At 46.8% G+C, this 20,822-nt stretch overlaps 1 protein-coding gene across 1 annotated transcript; it reads left to right on the plus strand.

Moving 5' to 3' along the window:
• Positions 1-355: 355 nt before the first annotated feature.
• Positions 356-19,254, plus strand: KLHDC4 (kelch domain containing 4). Its single transcript, XM_083456474.1, has 12 exons — positions 356-562; positions 1,588-1,679; positions 2,460-2,538; positions 4,550-4,648; positions 6,519-6,655; positions 8,288-8,380; positions 9,687-9,846; positions 13,515-13,584; positions 13,958-14,166; positions 15,257-15,665; positions 18,068-18,199; positions 18,553-19,254. Exons 1-12 carry the CDS (start codon positions 359-361, stop codon positions 18,726-18,728), a joined length of 1,860 nt encoding a protein of 619 aa, XP_083312600.1. The 5' UTR covers positions 356-358; the 3' UTR covers positions 18,729-19,254.
• The last annotated feature ends 1,568 nt before the right edge of the window (positions 19,255-20,822 follow it).

Consider the following 20,822-nt stretch of genomic DNA (forward strand, 5'->3'; position numbering starts at 1 on the left):
GCACAGTTTCATTTGCAAATGGAATAAGCGCATAGCTGTCAAGCTTCCCTTTTTTTGCCGGAAATTCCCTTATTCCAGCGCTGTTTCCCGCTGCTTCCCGCTGCTATCCCGGATTGTTAGATATCCCGTAGACCGTCCCCGGGGCAGGTGAGGCTGCTGATCCCTTATTTTCAAATCTGAAAGTTGACAGCTATGAATAAGCGGCCACCGACTTGCATCAAATCAGCCCGCTTCGTCTGTTCTCCAGATCCGAAGGCCTGGCAGGGAGCCTTCCCTTCCAGCAGATGGCAATAGTCTCGTTTTTGCGGCGGATGAGAAGGATCCCGCTTGCCGCCTTTGCTCCTTCCCTCGGCAGGAAATGACCTTTGTTTGGGGTCTTGGGAAAAGGCCAGGCTGGGTCGGGGCACGTGTGTTTTGCGTGCAGAGGGAAGAGGCTGGCCAGGCGGCCTCTCCTGCTGCAAAGATGGGCAAGAAGAGCAAGAAGGAGAAGAAGGTGAAGGGGGCTGAGAAAACAGCCGCCAAGATGGAAAAGAAAGTCTCCAAGAGGGCCAAGAAGGAGCAGGTGAGCCCAAAGGGCTGCGAGGAAGCTGAGCTGCCCCCCTCCCGCCAGGGCTCCTGTGCCTTTAAGAGCTTCGCTGCAGGCAGAAGCTCAACAGGTCTGCATTTCCTGGATAAAGAAGAAAAGCCCCCTTGGCTGAATTTCTGTGTAATCTTCAGCCCCCACCCCGCTAAAAAAAAAGGCGCATCAGCTATAGGGCGGGGTGTGGTGGGGGCTTGAGGAATGCAATTCATACGAACGTAGGTAGCTGCTTCATACTGAGTTAGACTATTGGTCCATTGAGCACAGTGCTGGCTGGCAGCAGCTCTCCAGAGGTTTCGTTTCATTCATTTTATTTGTATGCCTCTTTCCCACAAAATAAAATCATGCTCAAAAAAGCGGCTTACAACCAAAAAGCAGGGATGCATTTCAAACAATTTCATAGTAACATAGCAGAACATGGCAACAGATTCATAACATAGCAGAACAATAACGAATATAATAACAAAAACCCACATTCTGATACTATAAATAGAACGAGGTTATTTAAACAACACGCGGCGTCCAATAGTGAAAATAATAAAGGAGCTTCGCATTTCGTCTTAGTCCTAGAAGCACTCCTCCCAAGGTGTTGCTCAGTGTCCCTCTCTTGCAGCAGCTTAGAAGGCTTCCAAGGGCAAAGGGTGGGGTAACTGGAAACACCTCTGCCGTGATATTGGTGTTTCAGGCAGGGGGTGTCTCCAGCCCTACCTGGAGGTGCTGCTGGGGATTGAACCTGGGACCTTATGCATGCAAAGCAGATGCTCTGCCACTAAGCTATAGCTCTTTTAAAAATAAAGGTTTGGGGGGCTGTGGCAGTACTAGGTGAGAGAGAACAAGAAGAGAGAGAACAGTGTAATAGAATAAGCCCCCAAATCATCTGAGCATGGGAAATTCCTTCTAGATCTTGTGGTTCAGTCTGTGCTGGCCGATGGGAGTTGTAGTCCAACAACATATGGAGGGCACCTGGTTGTGAAATGCTCTTGATCAGTCTGTCTCTTTGTTTAAAGGAGGATCTTGAAGCTCTTATAGCGGAATTCCAGACACTGGATGCTAAGAAGACTCAAGTGGTTGAGACAAGCTGCCCCCCGCCCTCCCCAAGGTAAGAATGTGCACAGGGGTCATATTTTCCTGGAAGTGTGGGCTATAAACCCCTAATAATTTTACCAGCCTTGCTGGAACCAGCATTGATTGTGCAGCATTCAGAATAACTAAAAGATCAGAGGGGTCTCATCATTTGGCTTTATTCTCTGGTATTTTTTTCTACTAACTTTTTTTTTAAAAAAATTGCTTTTTACCTAATTGTCTTAATCTTTTGAGACTTGCTTGCAGCCTTTCTCAACCTGTGGGTCCCCAGATGTTGTTGAACTACAACTCCCACCACCCCTAGCTAGCAAGGCCAGAGTTCAGGGATGATGGGAGTTGTAGTCCAACAACATCTGGGGACCCACAGGTGGAGAACCGCTGTGTGTTTGCTCTTGTATTTCTATTGGTTTGGTGTTTTTGCAAACAGCCTCTTAGCCTCGCAAGGTTGTTGTGTGGAATAAATGAGGATGGGAAGAGCCCCTTGAGCTCCTTTGTGGGGGGAAATGTGGGATATAAATGAAATAAATAAATAAATAAATGATACTATGATTTTGAAATTAAATGTCTTGATATTTCCCCTCTTTTTAATGTTAGTATGGATAACAGTAATGAACCTAAGCTGTTGTCAATATAGTGACCACTTTCATACGTCTCAGAAAGTGGCTGCTTTTGCATGTCACCATAAGTGTTGCAGGATGGAGTTATATAAAGCTCTAAAGTACTTTTGCACGGTACGCTTGGAACAGCTCCCCAGTTTGTTCCCCTTCTTATATCTGCCCCATTTTTCCATCTCCAGGCTCAACGCATCTCTGTCTCCCCATCCTGAGAAAGATGAGCTAATCCTCTTTGGAGGTGAATATTTCAATGGCAAAAAAGTAAAGTATTTCCTTTTGTCTATCCTCCTGCCCCCTTCCCTGCCCCAGGGTACCTGTGGTTGCCCTCCAGGTGGTGCCAGGCTCCCAACTCCCATCAGCCCCAGGCAGCGTTGCCTAATGGGCAGGGGTGATGGGCATTGTACTCCAGCAACATCTGGAGGGCCATGGGCTCCCCAGCCCTGCCCTAACCCCAGTTCACCCTGCTTATAAACTCTGCCTTGACTTTTTGCTTTCAGTGACTTTGCACAAAACTATTTTATTGGAATGAGGAGCTATTCAGGGTCCCAGAATAAATGGGACTGCCTGTCCATGCTGCCCACTGTAATGACGTTCCAGCTGCCACAGGCATGGCAGGTTCCATTAAAAGGGCCAAGAGTGATTGCCTGGCCATCATCAATGTTTTAGGAGTTCATAACTCCTGGAGACAGATTTGGAGCATCTCCTTCAGCTCCTCGGCCTCTCTGCACATGAATAGCCCTCCTGCTGCTGTCCAAAAGGAGCTGGTCTCCTTTCTGTCCAAATTGAGCACATCCAGACTATGAATTTTGCAGAGACATTTGGGTCACAGACTGATTGTGGTCTCAAATTAGCAGTATAGGAATTGAGTCATTTCACCCAACCGCTCCCTCTTTCTGTACAAAGCATTCTTTGGGCTGGTGCAGTGGGGGAAGCGGACAGTTCTTCTGCTGCTTCATCCTTCAGCCCATAATTTCTCAACATGGGGCAACAGGTTTCTTGGAGGTGTGCTCATTGTGGAGGAGCCTGCTTGGCTTTTACCACCATGTCTTCCCAAGCTCCTATCCCCTTAATGCCAGGATTCCCTTCTGAGGTAGGTAAAGTTGCTAGGAGTCGCACCTTCACCCCTCAGTACCTAAAAAAGGTCATGCTTTGGTAACTAGAAGTCTTTTATGAATGTAATAGATTTCTGTTTAGCTCTGGGCACTGCCTAGTGTGCAGAAGTGTCCTTGTCTCTCTTCAAAGAGCTTGGAAAATGCAAATCCTGCTGGGAGCTTTTAAAATAATGCTTTGGCATCAGTACCTCTCCCAAGACTTAAGGGATGGGGTAGGCTCTAAACCAGGCACCCCCAACATTCGGCCCTTCAGATGTTTTGGACTACAATTCCCGTCATCCCTGACCACTGGTCCTGTTAGCTAGGGAGCATGGGAGTTGTAGGCCAAAACATCTGGAGGGGTGTAGGTTGGGGATGCCTGCTCTAAACTAAGAGAAGAAACTGAGTGCGCATCTATTACCAAGTCAGGTTAAAGGTCTTGCATTAATTTGCAAAGGCCTGAGCAACTTAGGTCCAGGGTAGCTTAGGGATCACCTGAACCCTTATATCCTGGCTTGATCATTGAGATCATCTGCAAGGGTGGTGTTGACCATTCTACGAGTTGCCAAAGCTCATTTGGCATCGATGTGAAATTGAGTCTTCAGCATCATTGGCTTGATCCTGTGGCATGCTGTTACTGGTGAAGATTCATCAGGTGCCTTCTAGATTAAATTTACCTTTAAATGTTTGCTGGAAAAATTTCTGTGCTAGGTTATGTATACACATAGGAGCCATGATTTTAAATTTTAATGTGGTTACAGTTTAAAATCATTAGTAGGATTGGAATAGCACTTGCAGTTTAATGGTGCATTTTGGATATGATGGAGATATAAAAGACTTGGATTATTATAAAACATGCAGGAGGAAATGATTAACGATAGGACCCACAAAAGCGGGGAGGGAAGTCCAGGAGATTCTTTGTAATCTTGTTTTTATGATGTATGTTGGATATTTGATTGTAAAACTTTAATTCGAAAAACCAAATAAATAAATTTATAAAAATAAATAAATGCTGATGTGGTTTTTTTAATTGTATAGATATAATTGTGGCAAATCCCTTTGGGGTTTTTTATTATTAAATTGCCGTATACAAGTATTTTAATAAATAAAAGGAATGTGTGTGTGTGTGGAGTACGCTACATATTCTAGCAAGCTTCTGCCTCCTCTTCCTCTTCCTCTAGACGTTCCTGTACAATGAGCTGTTTGTTTACAACATTCGGAAGAACAGCTGGGCTAAACTTGACATCCCTAACCCCCCTCCACGCCGCTGTGCCCATCAGGTAATAACACGCTCTGCCCCAGGAAGCAGTTCTAGGAGGTGAGGGTTCGCAGTAGTAGGAGGGCTTACACAGCTGATACAGAGGCCCTCCTGACATCCTCCTTCACCAGTATCATACCATGTGTTGCCTCAGAGTAGCAGTATATTAATTCTTATTTGTTTTAAGGTTTCAGGGTGGGTAATAACAATTTAAAACACAACATATATTTAACTTTAAAATCATATAAATATATAGGCACAGAGACACACATGCACACTAGGGGCTGCTGCGCCACACTAGGCATCCCCTTTCCCAACTCATACAACTATTATGCACAGTCCCAAGTCCATTTCTGAAGCCGCCTCTGTCTTTGGTTCTGCAGTCTTGTTTTTATCTTCACCCCTATGCTTCCTCCCCTTGTCCATTTTCCTCTCTGTTCCTTCTGCCCCTGCTTTACTCAAACTTCTGCTGTTGTTTAAAACCACTTTCCCCATCAGTGTCTCTCCCTTCTGACTCCCTTGCCACTGCCCCTTGTGTCGGGCAACCTGTCTTCTTTTCCCCTCCCCTGCCCCACCCTGACTTCATGCAAATCCAAGATTGTGATGTGGCGCTACAGATCGTCCAATAGGGGACAGCAATGACAGCCTTATATTTTTATGTAGAGAGAGAAAGTTGCATGATTATTTTTGCATCAGGTGTGGAAATAAGTATATATGCAAGAACGGTGCTAGAGAAACCCACTGAGTTTGGTGCTGGTGCTTGAAAAAGGATGGGCTCTCTCTGTGTATGTTTGTGTGTGTGCTCTCTCTGTAAAATTCTACCTGTTATAAATGACAGTGTCCAGCAGGTGGTGCTTTAACAAGATGTAATTTTCCACAACAAGCCGTTCTCTGGAGCAGGACTCTCCAACATGTACAGATCAACTCCTGGGATCCCACTCTTAACCTCATCCTGCATCCTGGACCTGTTTTTAAATTTGTTTTACTGGATATGCCTTTCTCTCTCCCTACCAAGCAGCAGCAGCAGCAGCAGCAGCAGAAGAAGAAGAAAATCCTTCTAGACTTCTTTGTGTGACCTACCTTTGGGTTACATGTGATCTGTTTTTGGGCCACCATCCAACTACTGTAGGCCACCACTGGCCTGGAGTTGCAGTACACTTTTGCATACGTACATTGCACCGTTTGGCCCAGATCAAAGCATAAAAATACTGTTTCATTCAACCCAGCAATCCCAACTGCAGAAGCACTTACGCCCTCCTCCCACCAACTTTTCTACCCGAAAGCTCATAGAAAAAGAAATATTCACAAGGTCTGGTGAAAGGATGACAAGGAGAGAGCCAAATGTATCTTTTGAGGCAGGGAATTCCTTGGAATTCCTCTTGAGGGGCCACTCTTGGAAAAAAGTCCTGTCTGCTAAATTACTTTGTATGCTGCAGAGAAAGAACATCTAGATTCCTCTTCTTGTGACACTGTTATCCTTTGGTGTCCATTCTGAATTACGAAGGGATTCTGAAGCTTTAGCCCAAATGCAGCCCAGGAGTTGAGGCAATAAGACCCATCTGCCACCACTGAACTGTGAAACCTCCACAATCAGGCCATCTCTCCCTCACCCCCTTTCAGCTATTAAAGTCACAGGCTTGGCTTTGTCAGGGAAGGAATTGCTCTACTCATTGCTAGGATTACCATTTCTGCTTGGAGCTGGTTCAGATCTGCAAATTCTGGATGACCTGTACACATAGAGCCTTGGCCTTGGTTGTCCTGACAGTAAAATGGGGGGTAAGCACAGTGTTGTTGGTAAGGTTTAATGAGAGAGGCTGTTCGTGTATTGCACATGTTGAAAATTACACAAAAGCTGCTCTAACTTTTTCTATCTCTCTCTCTTTCTTTGGCAGGCTGTGGTGGTGGCTCAGGGTGGCGGACAGCTTTGGGTGTTTGGCGGGGAGTTTGCTTCACCAGACGGGGAGCAGTTTTACCACTACAAAGATCTCTGGGTCTTGCATTTGGCCAGCAAGACCTGGGAGCAAATAAAGTAAGTGAGGTGTGGCATAATGCATAAGCTGCTTGTCTCCTTGAGCAGCAGCACTGCCAGAGTCCAGTCCTGGGAAACATCTCTTTTTTCCTTTCCCAGATGTTGTCGGACTCCCAACTCCCATCAGCTGGCTGGGGCAGACCAGAGTTGGAGTCCGACAGTGTCGGGGGGGGGCACAGATGTTTCCCAACCTTAGTAGAGGGGTGGGATAAGTGGGTAGGCAAAGCGAGTCTTTGCTTTCTGACCCCAACTGATTGGAAAGGTAGAGCATCTTCAAATATTGGAGAGCGTTTAGGAAATTGTGACAACACAAACCGTGCATTTACCTGGTTGGCAAATAGGCAATGCTGTCTTCCATATGTGATCACCTTTACCTACCTGGAGGAAATATTTAAAACATGAAACTCCACATTGGTGTTTATATGAACATGCAGGAACATGGGAGGCTGCCTTGCACCAATTCAGACTGTTGGTCCCTCTAGTTCAGTATTGTCCACACTGACAAGCAGAATGGCTCTCCAGGGTTTCAGGCAGGGAATCTCTCTCAGCACTACCGGGAGATGCTGCTGGGAATTGAACCTGGGTACGTCAGCCTGCAAAGCAGATGCTCTACCCCTGAGCTACAGTAGAAATACCCTTCTGTACAGAGCTGCTCTATTCCAAGTCTGACCACCTAGCTGAGTATCAACCATTTGGACAAGCAAAGGCTTTCCAAGGTTTCGGGCAAAGTTCTTTCCTAGGTCCTCCTGCCTGAGATCTGATTAGCTGAAGATGGCAGTCTGGTGCAGTGGTTAGAGTGCAAAAATTAGGAGCTGGGAGACCAAGGTTCAAATCCCAGACTCAGCAGGCATGACCTTCGGCCAGTCACTGCCTATCAGCCTAACCTACCTTTCAGGGTTGTTGTGGGAATTAAATGAGAAGGGGGGGGGGCAGACCCTGCACATCACCTTGAGTCCCTTGGAGAGAAAAGGCAGGATCTAAATAATAACCTGGGACCTTCTGGCCGTGATGCACTGGCTCTGCCACTCCTCTGCGGAAGTCCCGTCTGACCCTGTGTTGTCAGTAAGACTTCCTAGGCCCCTGTTTAGCCCACCCTCTCTTTTTTGTTTTCTGCAAACTGCATTCGAAATGCCAGAAGGAGGGAGTAGCAGAAAGTTGATTTACACACAGACACGCTGTCAGGATAGCAGTGAAACACAGGCGGGCTGCCTCCCCCGCAGACTTTCTCATCAGCACAGATGTTGGAGCTCTTCCCAAGGAGGAGGCGGAGATGGAGCTTTTGTTTCTAATAAATAAAAAAGGGCAGGGTGGGGGTGGGAGAGAAGCAGTTTGTCAGCCAAGGGGGCAAGTCTGTTGCCTACAGAAAAACAGGCAGCTGGTGCTTGAGCCAAATCGACGTTCTTGTTCCCCAAACTGGGGTTGGGCAACTTCTGGCCCTTCTGGTGTAGATGGGAGTCCTAACTCCCACCATCCCTGTGGCCATTGGTCCTGCTGGCTACAGGAGTTGAAATCCAACAACACGAGGAGCAGAGGCATCTCAGTCCCCCACAAATGGTACGAAGCAGGAACTGGCGAGGTGCAAACAGGGGGGCCTTCTCCAGTCACTGCTCAGTCTGTTCACTTCTGTTTCAGGGCTTCCGGGGGCCCTTCGGGTCGGAGCGGACACCGCATGGTGGTGTGCAAGAGGCAGCTGATCCTCTTTGGAGGGTTCCACGAAAGTGCAAGGTCGGTCGGCGCTGTGCTTTTTGTTCGCTTGGAAAGGGTTGGCTCGGGCCCAGCAGACCTTAGGCCAGGGGCTGCTCACCTGTGGCCTTCCAGATATTGCTAGAGTCTCCGTACGCATCATCCTTGAGCAATGGCTGTGCAGATGGAGTCCGAAAATATATGGAGGGCTACAGCAGCTACCCCATTCTTGCCTCAGATCCATCTTGTTCATTGTGCCCCATTCTGAATGCTGCCAGTCAGTGGAATTCCATTGGTCAATGGAGTTGTCAGCTAATCTCCCGTCATTGGACTTCATTTCTTCCACCGTGTGCCATGTGTTGATGGCAAGGGCTTGTGGAGAGATGGATCTGCTGCAGAACTCCCTTTCATTGGAGGTGGGGAGGAAGGTCAATTAAGGGACTAGGGACATTGTGGAGGTTTGTCATGTGATGGAATGGGTTGGAGAACGTGGCCACAGAAAAGTGCCGTCTCTTTTCCCCATAACATTAGAAAGAACTCCAACGAAACTGACTAGCTGTAAACTCAGGATGGACAAAGGGAAGTCCACCTTCATGCAAGAAACTTGTGGGATTCTCTGTGTAAGCAAGCTTACACAGATGCTGAAGTGGATTGTGCTGATTGCTGGAAGACAGATGTATCAATAGCTCTTAGCCATGGTGGCTGTATGGAGCCTCCATGTTCAGTTGACGTATACCGTTAAATGCCAGGTAGCAGAGGCATACAGTGTGGAAGGTACTCACGCCCTGTTTGTGGGCTTCTTTGGGACATTTGATCTGCCACTGTGTGGGAAGTTGAATGCTGAACTAGATGTGCCTTTGCATTGCTCCATGTTCTCAATGTCTTACAAGTTGCATCTAAAGCCAAGCTTGGAGTATATTCTGGAAGCTAGACTGGAGCATCATTAAAAAAAGAAAGAAAGAAACAGTGGAATTCAGACAGGTTCCTTTCAGGAATCTGCTTCCAGAAATGACTCCTTTTTTTCTTGTCACCTACATGTCAGAGAGTAAGGATTTTTTGACATTCAGCACCAGGGACAGCAACTTTAGGAAGAAAGAGACTTCCTGATAAGTTTTGCATGCTTATACATTTTTTGCTCTGCCTTCCAAAGGATAAGGTGTACATTGCAATCTCTGGTAGTGCCAGTGACGTGGGCGTGTGCCCCAGCTTAGTGCCCCAGCTTAGTGCTCCAAGAAGCAGGGTGTCCGATAATCAATAGACACAGCCCTGCTTAGCTTCAGCAAGGTTCATGTGCCTTCAGACCATGCGCCTTATCAGTACCTCTGCCTGCTGCTTTTGTTCCAACCAGAGATTACATCTACTACAACGATGTTTATGCCTTTAACCTGGACACATTTGCCTGGACCAAGCTGACTCCCTCCGGGATGGCCCCTGCTCCAAGGTCTGGTTGCCATCTAGCTACCACTCCTGAAGGCAACATCCTCGTCTATGGAGGCTACTCCAAGCAGGTGAGTGGTGCCTTTTACTGCCTTATCCAAAACATTGACTTGCTTAGTTCCCTGTTCCATATTCTTTAGAGCGACTAAGAGTGAGTTTGCAAGGAATAGGCTAGCTTCTCTTATCTGTGTTTCATTGGGGCTCTGGATCATTTGTAGCAATAACTGAAGACACACACTCTGGACTGGTTGTTTTCCAGGACAGCTCTCCCTTCATGTGGCTCAGATTTCCCACATGGCGGGGTGGGGTGGGGGGCATCACTCTGTGCCCCAAGTCATTCAGCAAACTTGTTGATCTGCAAGAAGTTTGGCCACTGAGCCTCAGTCTGGTTAATCAGGCTGAACATTTGGGTGGTCAAGGCTTCTTAAAGTGAAAATGTTCCCGTTCAGCTTCACATCCCCTAAGTTGGGCTCTGTTGCACTTTGTACAGAAAATGTACGACTTCCCTCCTCATTAGCAGCTATTGCATCTGAACAGCCAAAGGGAGCCTCTCCAGTCCCACCTCTTTTGCCTTCCTTTTTGCTTCATCATTCAAGGGTATGGAATGGAGGCCTTGGTGTTGCCTTTCCTAGTGGATAACTAGACTGTGGCTATAGTGCAAACTCCACAATGCCTCTTTCTTTCCTGCCCAATCCCTGGGAGCTCTAGGCAGGATGCTGTTTAATTTAAGCCTCAAAAGAACCCCGGGAGGTAGGTTGGGTTGAAGGCAAGCCTCAAAGAAGTCACTGTAGCTAAATGCAGATCTGAGTGTGGCTGCTCAGCTCAGCTCTGCTGGCTTGTGCACTGCATGTTAGAAATTAAGGGGAGACATAATGAAGATGTCTAATAGCATGAGCAGAAAGCTAGACTGTTGCGATCGCCCACCCTCTTCTTTTGATCCCGATTGTCTGGAAGGAAATGGGGGCTGCTCTCCTGTGTTCATTCTTTATTTTACTTTTACTTTCTGACTTTCTCATTAGTGTGTTCTGCCATTTTGGGCGGGATCTGCTTGGATATCCAGTTCTGCAGATGCTCACCAGCTTCAGGGGTTGCCTACATGTACCCAAAGAGGGCAGAGAGGGGCAAAAAGCTTGTCCCGGTGAGCAAGCGCAGCAGCTGACATATGTAGGTGCCTGCCCTATGCCTGTCCCATTTTGTGATCCTTTCTCTTTTTTCATGCTCTTTTAGATGTGGCAGCCATTTTGTGACCTGCCACATCCCCGCAGCAGCCATTTTGTTATATGCCAGCCCACCTCCCCGGCAGCCATTTTGTGCCTGGCACCCACAGCACTTTCTCAAAAGTCCAGATTTGTCCCCTGGCTCAAAAAAGGTTGGAGTTCCTGCTTGAATGCACAAAATAGGAACTCCTTTCTTGCAAGGCATCAGTGATTTGCCCCTTTCCTGCTTTCTCCTATTCCCTCCATCTGCACCAACCTACAAACCACAAAGCATCCAAGGTGTCTGTGGGTGTTTTTAAATAAATACTTGGTGGTTTGCGACAAGGGTAATGTGGCTTCAGATGGGGTAACAATGCTGTTATCTGTCTGACTGCTCTTCCGAGCATGGAGCTGGAAAGGCCTTGTAGTGCCTAGCTTCAAGCTGCTTGCTAGTTTTGGCCTGCTATATATGGGCTTACGGAGCTCCCCCCCTTCCTCTTTTGGGGATTTGACACCAGGGGACAGCCAGGTATGTTGGCAGCCTATATAGCCTTAGCAAGATCTTACAGTCTTAATTAATTTATTGCATTTACCGTATATCCCACATCTTTCAAAGAGCTCAGGTAGATGTATATGGTTCTCCTCCCCACAACAACCCTGTGAGGTAGGTTAGCCTGAGATGGAGAGTGACTGGCTCAAGGTCACCCAGTGGGGGGTTTGAACCCTGGTCTCCCAGGTCCTAGTCCAGCACTCTAACCACTGCCCCACACTGGCTCCCCTTGGTGAGGACAATGCAGTGGGATTGTCCTCACCAAGTCTGAGATCTCGCTGGGTGTTTTTTGCACGGGACATGGTGCAATTTGAAGCATGTCTAAGAGCACCACCCTTTGAAAATGCCAAAAGCCTTGATTCTAGTCCTTATCATTAAAAGTCATATGTGAAGGCCATCTTTGTTTCCATGCTCCACGTTGATAGGTCGGGTTCCACAGGTGGAATCACAAGTCTGTTGTGTGTTGACACTTGCTTGAGACCTGTTGTAGCATACAGAACCATAGAGCTAGAAGGGCCATTGGGGGGTCATCTGGTCCTACCCTCAGTGCAGAAATCTTTCTGCCACAATGCTAAGCCAAAATTGGCGTCCTTTTAATTCCTGCCCATTCTAGAGAGAACAACCATATTTGGGTGTGACCATGATTCTATGATTCTATGATTCTATGTGAGGGATACTGTGTTCAGTTCTGGTCGCCTCGCTTCGAAAGGGATATTGCAGAGTTGGAAAAGGTTCAGAAAAGGGCAACCAAAATGTTCAAGGGGGTGGAGCAACTCCCCTATGCTGGAAAGGTTGCAGTGTTTGAAATTTTTCTTTTTTTTAAGATGATCTTTATTGGGGGGTTTTTATACTTAAATACTATACATACACATATCATATTGCATTTTACATTTATTCTTGCTCTCAAGAGCTGACTTCCCTCCTTCCTTCTTCCGGCTTTTTTGTGTTTGAGATTTTTCAGTTTAGAGAAAAGATGCATAAGAGATGAGATGATCATGGCATGGAGAAGGTGGATAGAGAACAGTTTTCCTCCCTCTCTCACAACACTAGAACTCATGGCCATCCACTGAGTGTTGGGAGATTTAGCGTAGATAAAAGAAAGTGCTTCTTCATGCAGCATAAACTATGGAACTTCCTTCCGCAGGAGGCAGGGATGGCCATCAAATTGGAAGAGGATTAGACAAATCCATGGAGGAGAGGGCTATTGATGGCTGCTAGCCATGATGGCTCTGCTCTGCTTCCAGAGGCAGGAATGCTGAATACCAGTTGCTGGAAAGTGCAGGAAGAGAGAGAGCTTTTGTGCTCAGGTCCTTCTGAGGGTTTCTGACAGGCTGGTCACTGTGAGAACAGGATGCTGAATTAGATGGACCTGATCAAGCAGGTGGCTCTTTCGTTTCTCAGCAAGCCTGCCTTATCTTTTCTTTCTAAAGGGCTATTGTAAGCAGCGGTTCTCAACCTGTGGGTCCCCAGATGTTGTTGGACTACAACTCCCATCATCCCTGAGCTCTGGTCTTGCTAGCTAGGGGTGATGGGAGTTGTGGTCCAACAACATCTGGGGACCCACAGGTTGAGAAAGGCTGGATTAGAGGACAATGCACGTGAAGCACTTTCTGAACTCCTTAAATGTTGTAGAAGATGCTGTGGTTACTCTGTAGCCTGTAGGCTTGTTTGCATTTCAGTCTTTCTGTGCCTCAGTGAACTCTGTTCCAGGCTTGCAGAGAAAAGCCTTTTGTAAAAACTTGTATATTTAGGCAAGCCCATTCAGACATATTAAGACGTATTATGTGCACTTTGTATTAAAAATCTGTGTTTTTTTAAAAAAAAACAATTTTATTATAGTCACAGTTTTAAAATCTGTTTTAGTTATTAGTTAGTTATTTTTATGGAAATTTTGTACCATTTTTATATCAACCACTTTGATTTTCCTTTATTTAAGCAGTGGATAGATAGCTAGATTAAAAAATATATCAAACATTTCTTTTTTTTTCTACAGCGAATTAAAAAAGACGTTGACAAGGGCACTCTTCATACAGATTTGTTCCTGTTGAAGGCTGAAAGCTCAGGTAAGCAGGAGGGCTCAGGGCTGCCTGAACTCCATACATAGGAAGCTGGGCCTGGCCTGGGTTCGATTCTCAGTGTGTAGTGGCTTAGCTTACTTACATGAGATTTTTGGAGCTATTTGCTCTTCAGGTGGCCTTCCACAAGTGGGATGGCGGGGGAAGCAGGTGGCTGGGTGACAGAGCTGCCATTTCAGAGGTATGGGGTGGACAGAGGAGTAGAGGCAGGATTTAAAGTCTTGCTTTTCATTCCTAGCAGGCACTCTGCTCACATTCTGCTGACCTTAGACTTCATGGTGTTTCCCTTTGGCTGTGACTTGCAAATGCTGTCCACCTAAAAAAAAACAGAAGCACTCCTTTTCTCTTTCATGTTCCCTAGACAAGTGGACCTGGGCTCGGATTAGTTCTTCAGGGGTGAAGCCCACCCCCAGGTCTGGCTTCTCGGTGGCTGTGGGCCCCGGCAACCGGTCCCTTCTCTTTGGTGGGGTCCACGATGAGGAAGAGGAGGAGGACCTTGAAGGAGACTTCTTTAATGATATTTATTTCTACGACTTGGCGAAGAACCGGTGGTTTCCTGGACAGCTAAAGGTCTGGAAAGATTCTGAACCGTGGGGTTACTCGTGCCCAGCAGCCTTTAGCCACCAGCTCTGCCTTCATCTGCAACATGGAGATAATCATGCTGCCCTTGCAGGGTTGTTGTTAAGTGCAAAATGTCGGCAAAAGTGCTCTGAGCACTTCAGAGGCCAGTGCAAGTTCTGAAGGTTTCACGTTTTGGTTTACAAGCCCCCTGACCTTGCAGAGGAGACAGGGATGTGTGCATGAACACCACAAAGTTGCCAAATAAAAAAAGGAAAACTGAAAAGAAAGAACCTACATATTTTCACCTGCAGTACAATTCAACCCATACAGACCTCTTGTAACATAGAGAATTGAGCCTGGGTGGTGCAGTGGTTAGAATGCTGGACTCGGACCTGGAGAACCAGGGTTCAAATCCCCACGCAGCCATGAAGCTTGGGCCAATCTCTCCCTCTCAGCCTAACCTACCTCACAGGGTTGTTGTCATGATAAAAGAGAGAGGAAGAGAGTTATGCACATCAATGCAAGCTTGGAGGAAAGGTGGGATAAAAATGCAATTAATGAATAAAACAAAAGTTGATAATGATTCCTTGCGGCCATCACAGTGGACTAATCTGCCCATTCCGCAAAATGCAAGTGTTGCCATCCCACCTGGATTGTACCACTTCAGAAAGCAGGTTGGGAGTTGTGTGTTTGAATGCTCCCTGTGTATCATCACAAAGTCCTTAAAAAGGAAAGCTAGCACGCGAGGGGAAAGCCTCCAGCCAAGCCTACACCCCAGTGCGACCATCTTCTATGTTGCTGCTGTTGTTGTTAAAAAATTCAATCATGCAATTCCCACCTGCATTTTAAAGTGGTACAGTCCATTTCTGAATGGTACAGTCCTTCTGGCACTGTGGTACAGGTCAGCTCCCTGTCAACAGAAGTGGAGAGGTGGAGGGAGAGCACACTGGATAACGAACCAATTCCTGCCAAATTTCATCAGTTTGTCAGGAAGGTGGCAGCTGTCTGTTCTGCTTTTCCTTTCAAAAGTTGTGCAGGCTTTCGCTTTTGGGCTCCGGCCTGCTTCCATTAAAGCGTTCCTCCCCTCCAACCTCAACAGGGCCCAAAGACTGAGAAGAAGAAACGGCGTCGAGGGCCTGCGGCAAAGACTGGCTGTGAAGGTGGTGAGAGTGAGGAGCAGCTCCCTCCGGGCCCCGTGGAGATCGTCAAGGAGGTGGTGGCAGAGGATGGGACCATCATGACTATCAAGCAGGTGATTTCGGCCCCAGAGCTGGAGCTGCAGGATCCTGAGTCGGAGGATGAAGAGGATGGCATGGGTGATGAGGCCTCCGGCCAGCAGGTGGAGCCTTGCCCACGCTCAAACGCCATGCTGGCACTCAAGCACGGGGTGCTCTATGTTTACGGAGGGATGTTTGAGGTGGGCGACCGCCAGTTCACTCTGAACGACCTTTATGCTATTGACCTCCACAAGATGGAAGAATGGAAGGTCCTCGTGGAGATGGACCCAAGTAAGTTGAAGCCACTTACCATATTTTGCTTCAAGCTCTTGCAGCCAGCTTTCTGTTCTATACTTCTGCCATTACACTGGGCAATTGCAACGTTTGTTGATGTTAAGAATTCAAATTCTCTTGCACTTATTTTTTAAAACAACAACAGCAACAAGTTGCTAGTCGTTAGGGCTGAAGCTTTCTTGAAAGCCTATTGGTGCTGCCTGATGAAATCCCAAAAGCTGTTGGAGCCAGGGATCAGACACTGGTGTTCTGACTCCTTGCCCTTCCCCAGTTGGCAGCAGAAGCAAAATCTACAACGCTGACCAGAAGGATAACATAACACAGTAATTGCCATCCTCTTCACAACTCCAATAGATGACAGGCTTTCCATCTGATCAGGTCCTTAATTGTGTTAGGACCTCGACTCAGCAATTGGAGTTAGCAGGGTCCTGCCTGCAGGATTCCCTCAGGCATCTGGTCAGCCAAGGTGAGAACAGGATGCTGGACTACATGGGCCACAGGCCTGATCCTGCAGGCTCTTATTTACCTGTATTGTACAGAAAATACGCACGCTTTGCTCATTTGTCTGATTTAAATAGAACAGCTACCAAGGAGGCACCAACACAAAACATGCTCCGTTGCTAGGGCTTTGATTCTGTAGTATTTGTCAACTCCTTTCCACGACGAATTCCAGTGAGCTGCAAGCTTCGCTGCTGCTGCTGCTGCCCATCCAACATGACTTCTGAAATTTCACTAGGCACTACCCACATTGTATTTTTTTACCAGCCTGTCTCTGCAAACATAAGGACTAGAAACTTAAGAGAAAGCAATTATTCTTAAAATAGTTGATTCAGTGCCAGACACTGAGCATGGACACAAAACCAGTGGGAGCATGTGGAGCATCCACAGGCTTCAGCAGACAGTCAGAACTTTAAGAAAGCCTTTTGTATAACAATCTCATCAAGTTCCTGGTCATTGGAAACTATTCCTAGAAATCTGAGGGCTGCCGTGTTTAATTTTACTACACGACTGCAGCTGACTGGGGACAAAAGCCTATTTAGGCTGGCAAATTAGACAGGTGATGGGGATGCAGCCTGTAGCCGAGGCTGTTTTTAATTCTTGGGGCTGTGAATAGCGTTGGATTTCATCAAGTGCGTGCACACAAAGTCTAATTTTGGCCCGGCTTAATCCCCGGGAAAACCTTTTTTTTCGTGCCCTTTGGCTCTAAGTTGTCTGGCCTCATTTGTGTCTGGACCTTGAAACCTTTGTCTTAATCCCACCAAAGTCGTCATGTCTGTGTGTTGACTGAGTGCCTTTGGCAACTCCCAGTTGCCCACAGCCCCAGGCACCAGCCACAAACGCCTCTTAGTTATCCCACAGGTCTTTCCACTTCCTTTTCCCACTTACCGTTGTCATAGAACCATGGAACTGTAGAGTTGGAAGGGATCCCCAAGGGTCATCTAGCCCAGCCCCCTGCGATGCAGGAATCACAGCTAATCACAGACATGTAAATAAGGCTGCTGCCTGCCTTCAGTGCCGTCTCCTAGTGGGAAGGCAGGATATGACTCCTTTAAATAAAGTAAAACAAATCTCAGCCTCTGCTGCTCACAAGCCTTCCATGATACCTGGACACAGGCAGCTGTGTTGACTATTATTATTTGTACCATTAATTAAATGCATTGCCCATCCTTCACCAGCAGGTATCAGGCTGGGCTACAAGAATTAAAAATTCAGAATTAAAAGCAGACTACAGTCACAGGTTGGGCCCTGAAAGCACACGCATCTCAGCTGTCAAAGGCTGGGATAAAGTCGCGCATCTTCAGCATTCGCCAAAAGCTGTACAGTCGCCAAGCTGGTCTTTTCCCTGGGTTCTAGGAACATAATAAGTTGCCAGATGTCCGTGTAGCTCAGTACTGTTTGCACTGACTGGCAGAGGCTTTTCAGGGGTTCAAATGGGGGTTCTCTTCCAGCCCAACATAGAGTTCCCAGGAGGGGAATATGGGGCCTTCTGTATTCAAAGCAGATGCTCTCCCACTCTGCTGTGGACTCTGTGCATCTGGCTGTGTTGCTTTTCAAGTGAGGTTAGGATGTTGATCCCATTTACCTCCTGCTTAATGGTTAATCAACTCCCCACTCACTCTAAGCTTTGAGGAGGTCTTCTCCCTCTCTGAGTACCTGAGCCCCAGTCTAGGTTCAGTATTTTTAATTTTGAAAGTTAGAGACAATGAGTCTCAAGCTTGCCTTGGCCACCTCCTGTTTGCCCTAGACAGCCACCGCTGTAAACCCAGGTATATAAAGAGTTGCTGCTGGTCACCCGATTGTGATGAAATTCTAGATAAAGTGGCCAGAGGGGAAGCTGCTGTTCCTACTGCTAACTTTGTATTCCCTTTTATACCTGCGAATTTTAATGGCTGGGGCAGAAACTCAGGAATGGCTTGAAGATTCGGAGTCTGATGACGAGGGAGATGTGGAAGGTGCGGAGGGAGGAGACGAGGAGGACGAGGAGGAAGATGAAGAAGAGGACTCTGACGATGCTGAGGGCGAGGATGAAGGTAGTTGTGCAGAAAAGAGCTGGAAAAAAGCACCCGTGTTCTCATGTGCTTGAAAGGAGACGCTTGTGTTTCCTGTCTCCGCTTGACTTTGCATGCCAAATGTTAGCTTTAATGTAATCTGCTTGACTTTTTGTTAAGTAGATTTGGCAACGAATTGTGCAGTTCAAGCTTCATCTGTAAGGAAGTGGAGATTCGTTGGAGATTTTAGTAGAGTTGCTATAGGATATTACGCATTCTGTGTGCAGCATATTTTTGTCTATGGAGTCCTACACTTGGAAGAGAGCAGGTGGTCCTCTGCTCTGCTCCTCATTGCACTTTCTCTCTCTCTCCCTCTCCCTTCCTGCCTTCTGCAGCAGAGGAAGATCACCCCGCTGTGCAGCCTGATGAAAAGTACACAGATTACCTCTCCAGGACAGAGCAATACTGGGTGAAACTGGCCCGCCAGAAGATGGGCCCTGATGCTAAAGAGAAGAAGATGGTGAAAGTGGGGCATGCAATGGCAAAGGCCTTCCACGAAGGGTCTGCCTAGCGAGGTCTTGCCTGCCCCTCAATGAACGTTGGGACAACTGTTGTGTAAACATGCAATTTTCCATCTTCAGGGGAAACTACCACTTGGCTTTCTGCATGTTAATGAATTGGCTGTAAGGGAGCAGTTTGGAGCTACAAGGATTAGAAGGCCACCTCTGGCCCTGCAAGCGCTCCTTCTCCCTCATCCGCTCCTGCTGATTTTGTGACAGGTTGCTGGTGCTTCGGGACTGGAAGATGTTCCCTTGTGATATTGTGAACTTAACCCTGGTTGGCACATGGATGCCTTCCAAGAAGGGGAGGCAGGAAGAGGAGAGGAAATGGGAGATGCTTGGGTGGGCCACTCTGAGGGAGTTGGTGGATTAGAAGGATCAGGTGCTTAAAAGCTGTTCTTGTTGGAAGCTTTGAGTTTGATACTTAAATGTTTGAGAGTTTCAGGAGGCTCCTGTTTTCCGCTCCCATCATCAGACCAGGAACTGGGACTTAACCATTTCGGCAGGTTTTATAAATAAAGGTTCTTTTGTCTGTTAGGATGCTTTCTCCTCTTTAATGGGCAGTACTGAAGATGGGAAACCTTTTGAGCAGGGATCTACCAAGCTCCCATCTTGTTTTGCATCTGACAGGTGTGCCAACATCAAGCCAGACATTCTTCATGCTTAGAAAGCTATATCATGCTGGCTTCAGTGCGCCGTCACGTCACCATACCAAATGCATGAACTGAATTTCCTCCCAGATTGTTGCCTAACTTCTTTCTTTTTAGAGTGCAGAAATAAAGCTTAGTAACCCTGGTTTCAAATTCATAGGAGGAAGAGCTCTGTGGGTGGGGTGGGGGCTGGAGAGGCATTGAATCTGCCCCACAGTGGAAAGTTCATCATCTGGTTCATAAGACATTAACTTTTGACTTTTTTTCTCAGACTGACTGTGCTGTCAGAATCATATTTTATAAACATTCACAATGTCTTAAGAATTCCTCATATTTTAAAAAGAACCTTTCTCATTGGAATTAGAAAAACTGCCCCTATCAAAGGTATTTAACCCTTAAACAAGTTTAAATAAGCAAGCACTTTCAATTAGTTGTTATTTTTCAGCAACTGGATCTGAGTATTAGTCTAGAGCCGTAATCTGGGACTGGCTAGAGGATTCATAGAATCATAGAATCATAGAATCATAGAATCATAGAGTTGGAAGAGACCACAAGGGTCATCGAGTCCAACCCCCTGCCAAGCAGGAAACACCATCAGAGCACTCCTGACATATGGTTGTCAAGCCTCTGCTTAAAGACCTCCAAAGAAGGAGACTCCACCACACTCCTTGGCAGCAAGTTCCACTGTCGAACAGCTCTTACTGTCAGGAAGTTCTTCCTAATGTTTAGGTGGAATCTTCTTTCTTGTAGTTTGTATCCATTGCTCCGTGTCCGCTTCTCTGGAGCAGCAGAAATCAACCTTTCTCCCTCCTCTATGTGACATCCTTTTATATATTTGAACATGGCTATCATATCACCCCTTAACCTCCTCTTCTCCAGGCTAAACATGCCCAGCTCCCTTAGCCGATCCTCATAAGGCATTGTTTCCAGGCCTTTGACCATTTTGGTTGCCCTCCTCTGTACACGTTCTAGTTTGTCAGTGTCCTTCTTGAACTGTGGTGCCCAGAACTGGACACAGTACTCCAGGTGAGGTCTGACCAGAGCAGAATACAGTGGCACTATAACTTCCCTTGATCTAGATGCTATACTCCTATTGATGCAGCCCAGAATTGCATTGGCTTTTTTAGCTGCCGCGTCACACTGTTGGCTCATGTTAAGTTTGTGGTCAACCAAGACTCCTAGATCCTTTTCACATGTACTGCTCTCAAGCCAGGTGTCACCCATCTTGTATTTGTGCCTCTCATTTTTTTTGCCCAAGTGCAATACTTTACATTTCTCCCTGTTAAAATTCATCTTGTTTGTTTTGGCCCAGTTCTCTAATCTGTCAAGGTCGTTTTGAAGTGTGATCCTGTCTTCTGGGGTGTTAGCCACCCCTCCCAGTTTGGTGTCATCTGCAAATTTGATCAGGATGCCCTTGAGTCCATCATCCAAGTCGTTGATAAAGATGTTGAATAA

The sequence above is a fragment of the Podarcis tiliguerta genome, assembly GCF_965153285.1.
Source record: "Podarcis tiliguerta genome assembly, chromosome: 8".
In the NCBI taxonomy this organism is placed as follows: domain Eukaryota; kingdom Metazoa; phylum Chordata; class Lepidosauria; order Squamata; family Lacertidae; genus Podarcis; species Podarcis tiliguerta.

Coding starts and splice junctions, on each gene's coding strand:
- KLHDC4 (XM_083456474.1), top strand. CDS start 359: ATGACCTTTGTTTGGGGTCTTGGGAAAAGGCCAGGCTGGGTCGGGGCA. Junction 9,847..13,514: donor ATGGAGGCTACTCCAAGCAG/GTGAGTGGTGCC, acceptor TTTTTTCTACAG/CGAATTAAAAAAGACGTTGA. Junction 13,585..13,957: donor GTTGAAGGCTGAAAGCTCAG/GTAAGCAGGAGG, acceptor CATGTTCCCTAG/ACAAGTGGACCTGGGCTCGG.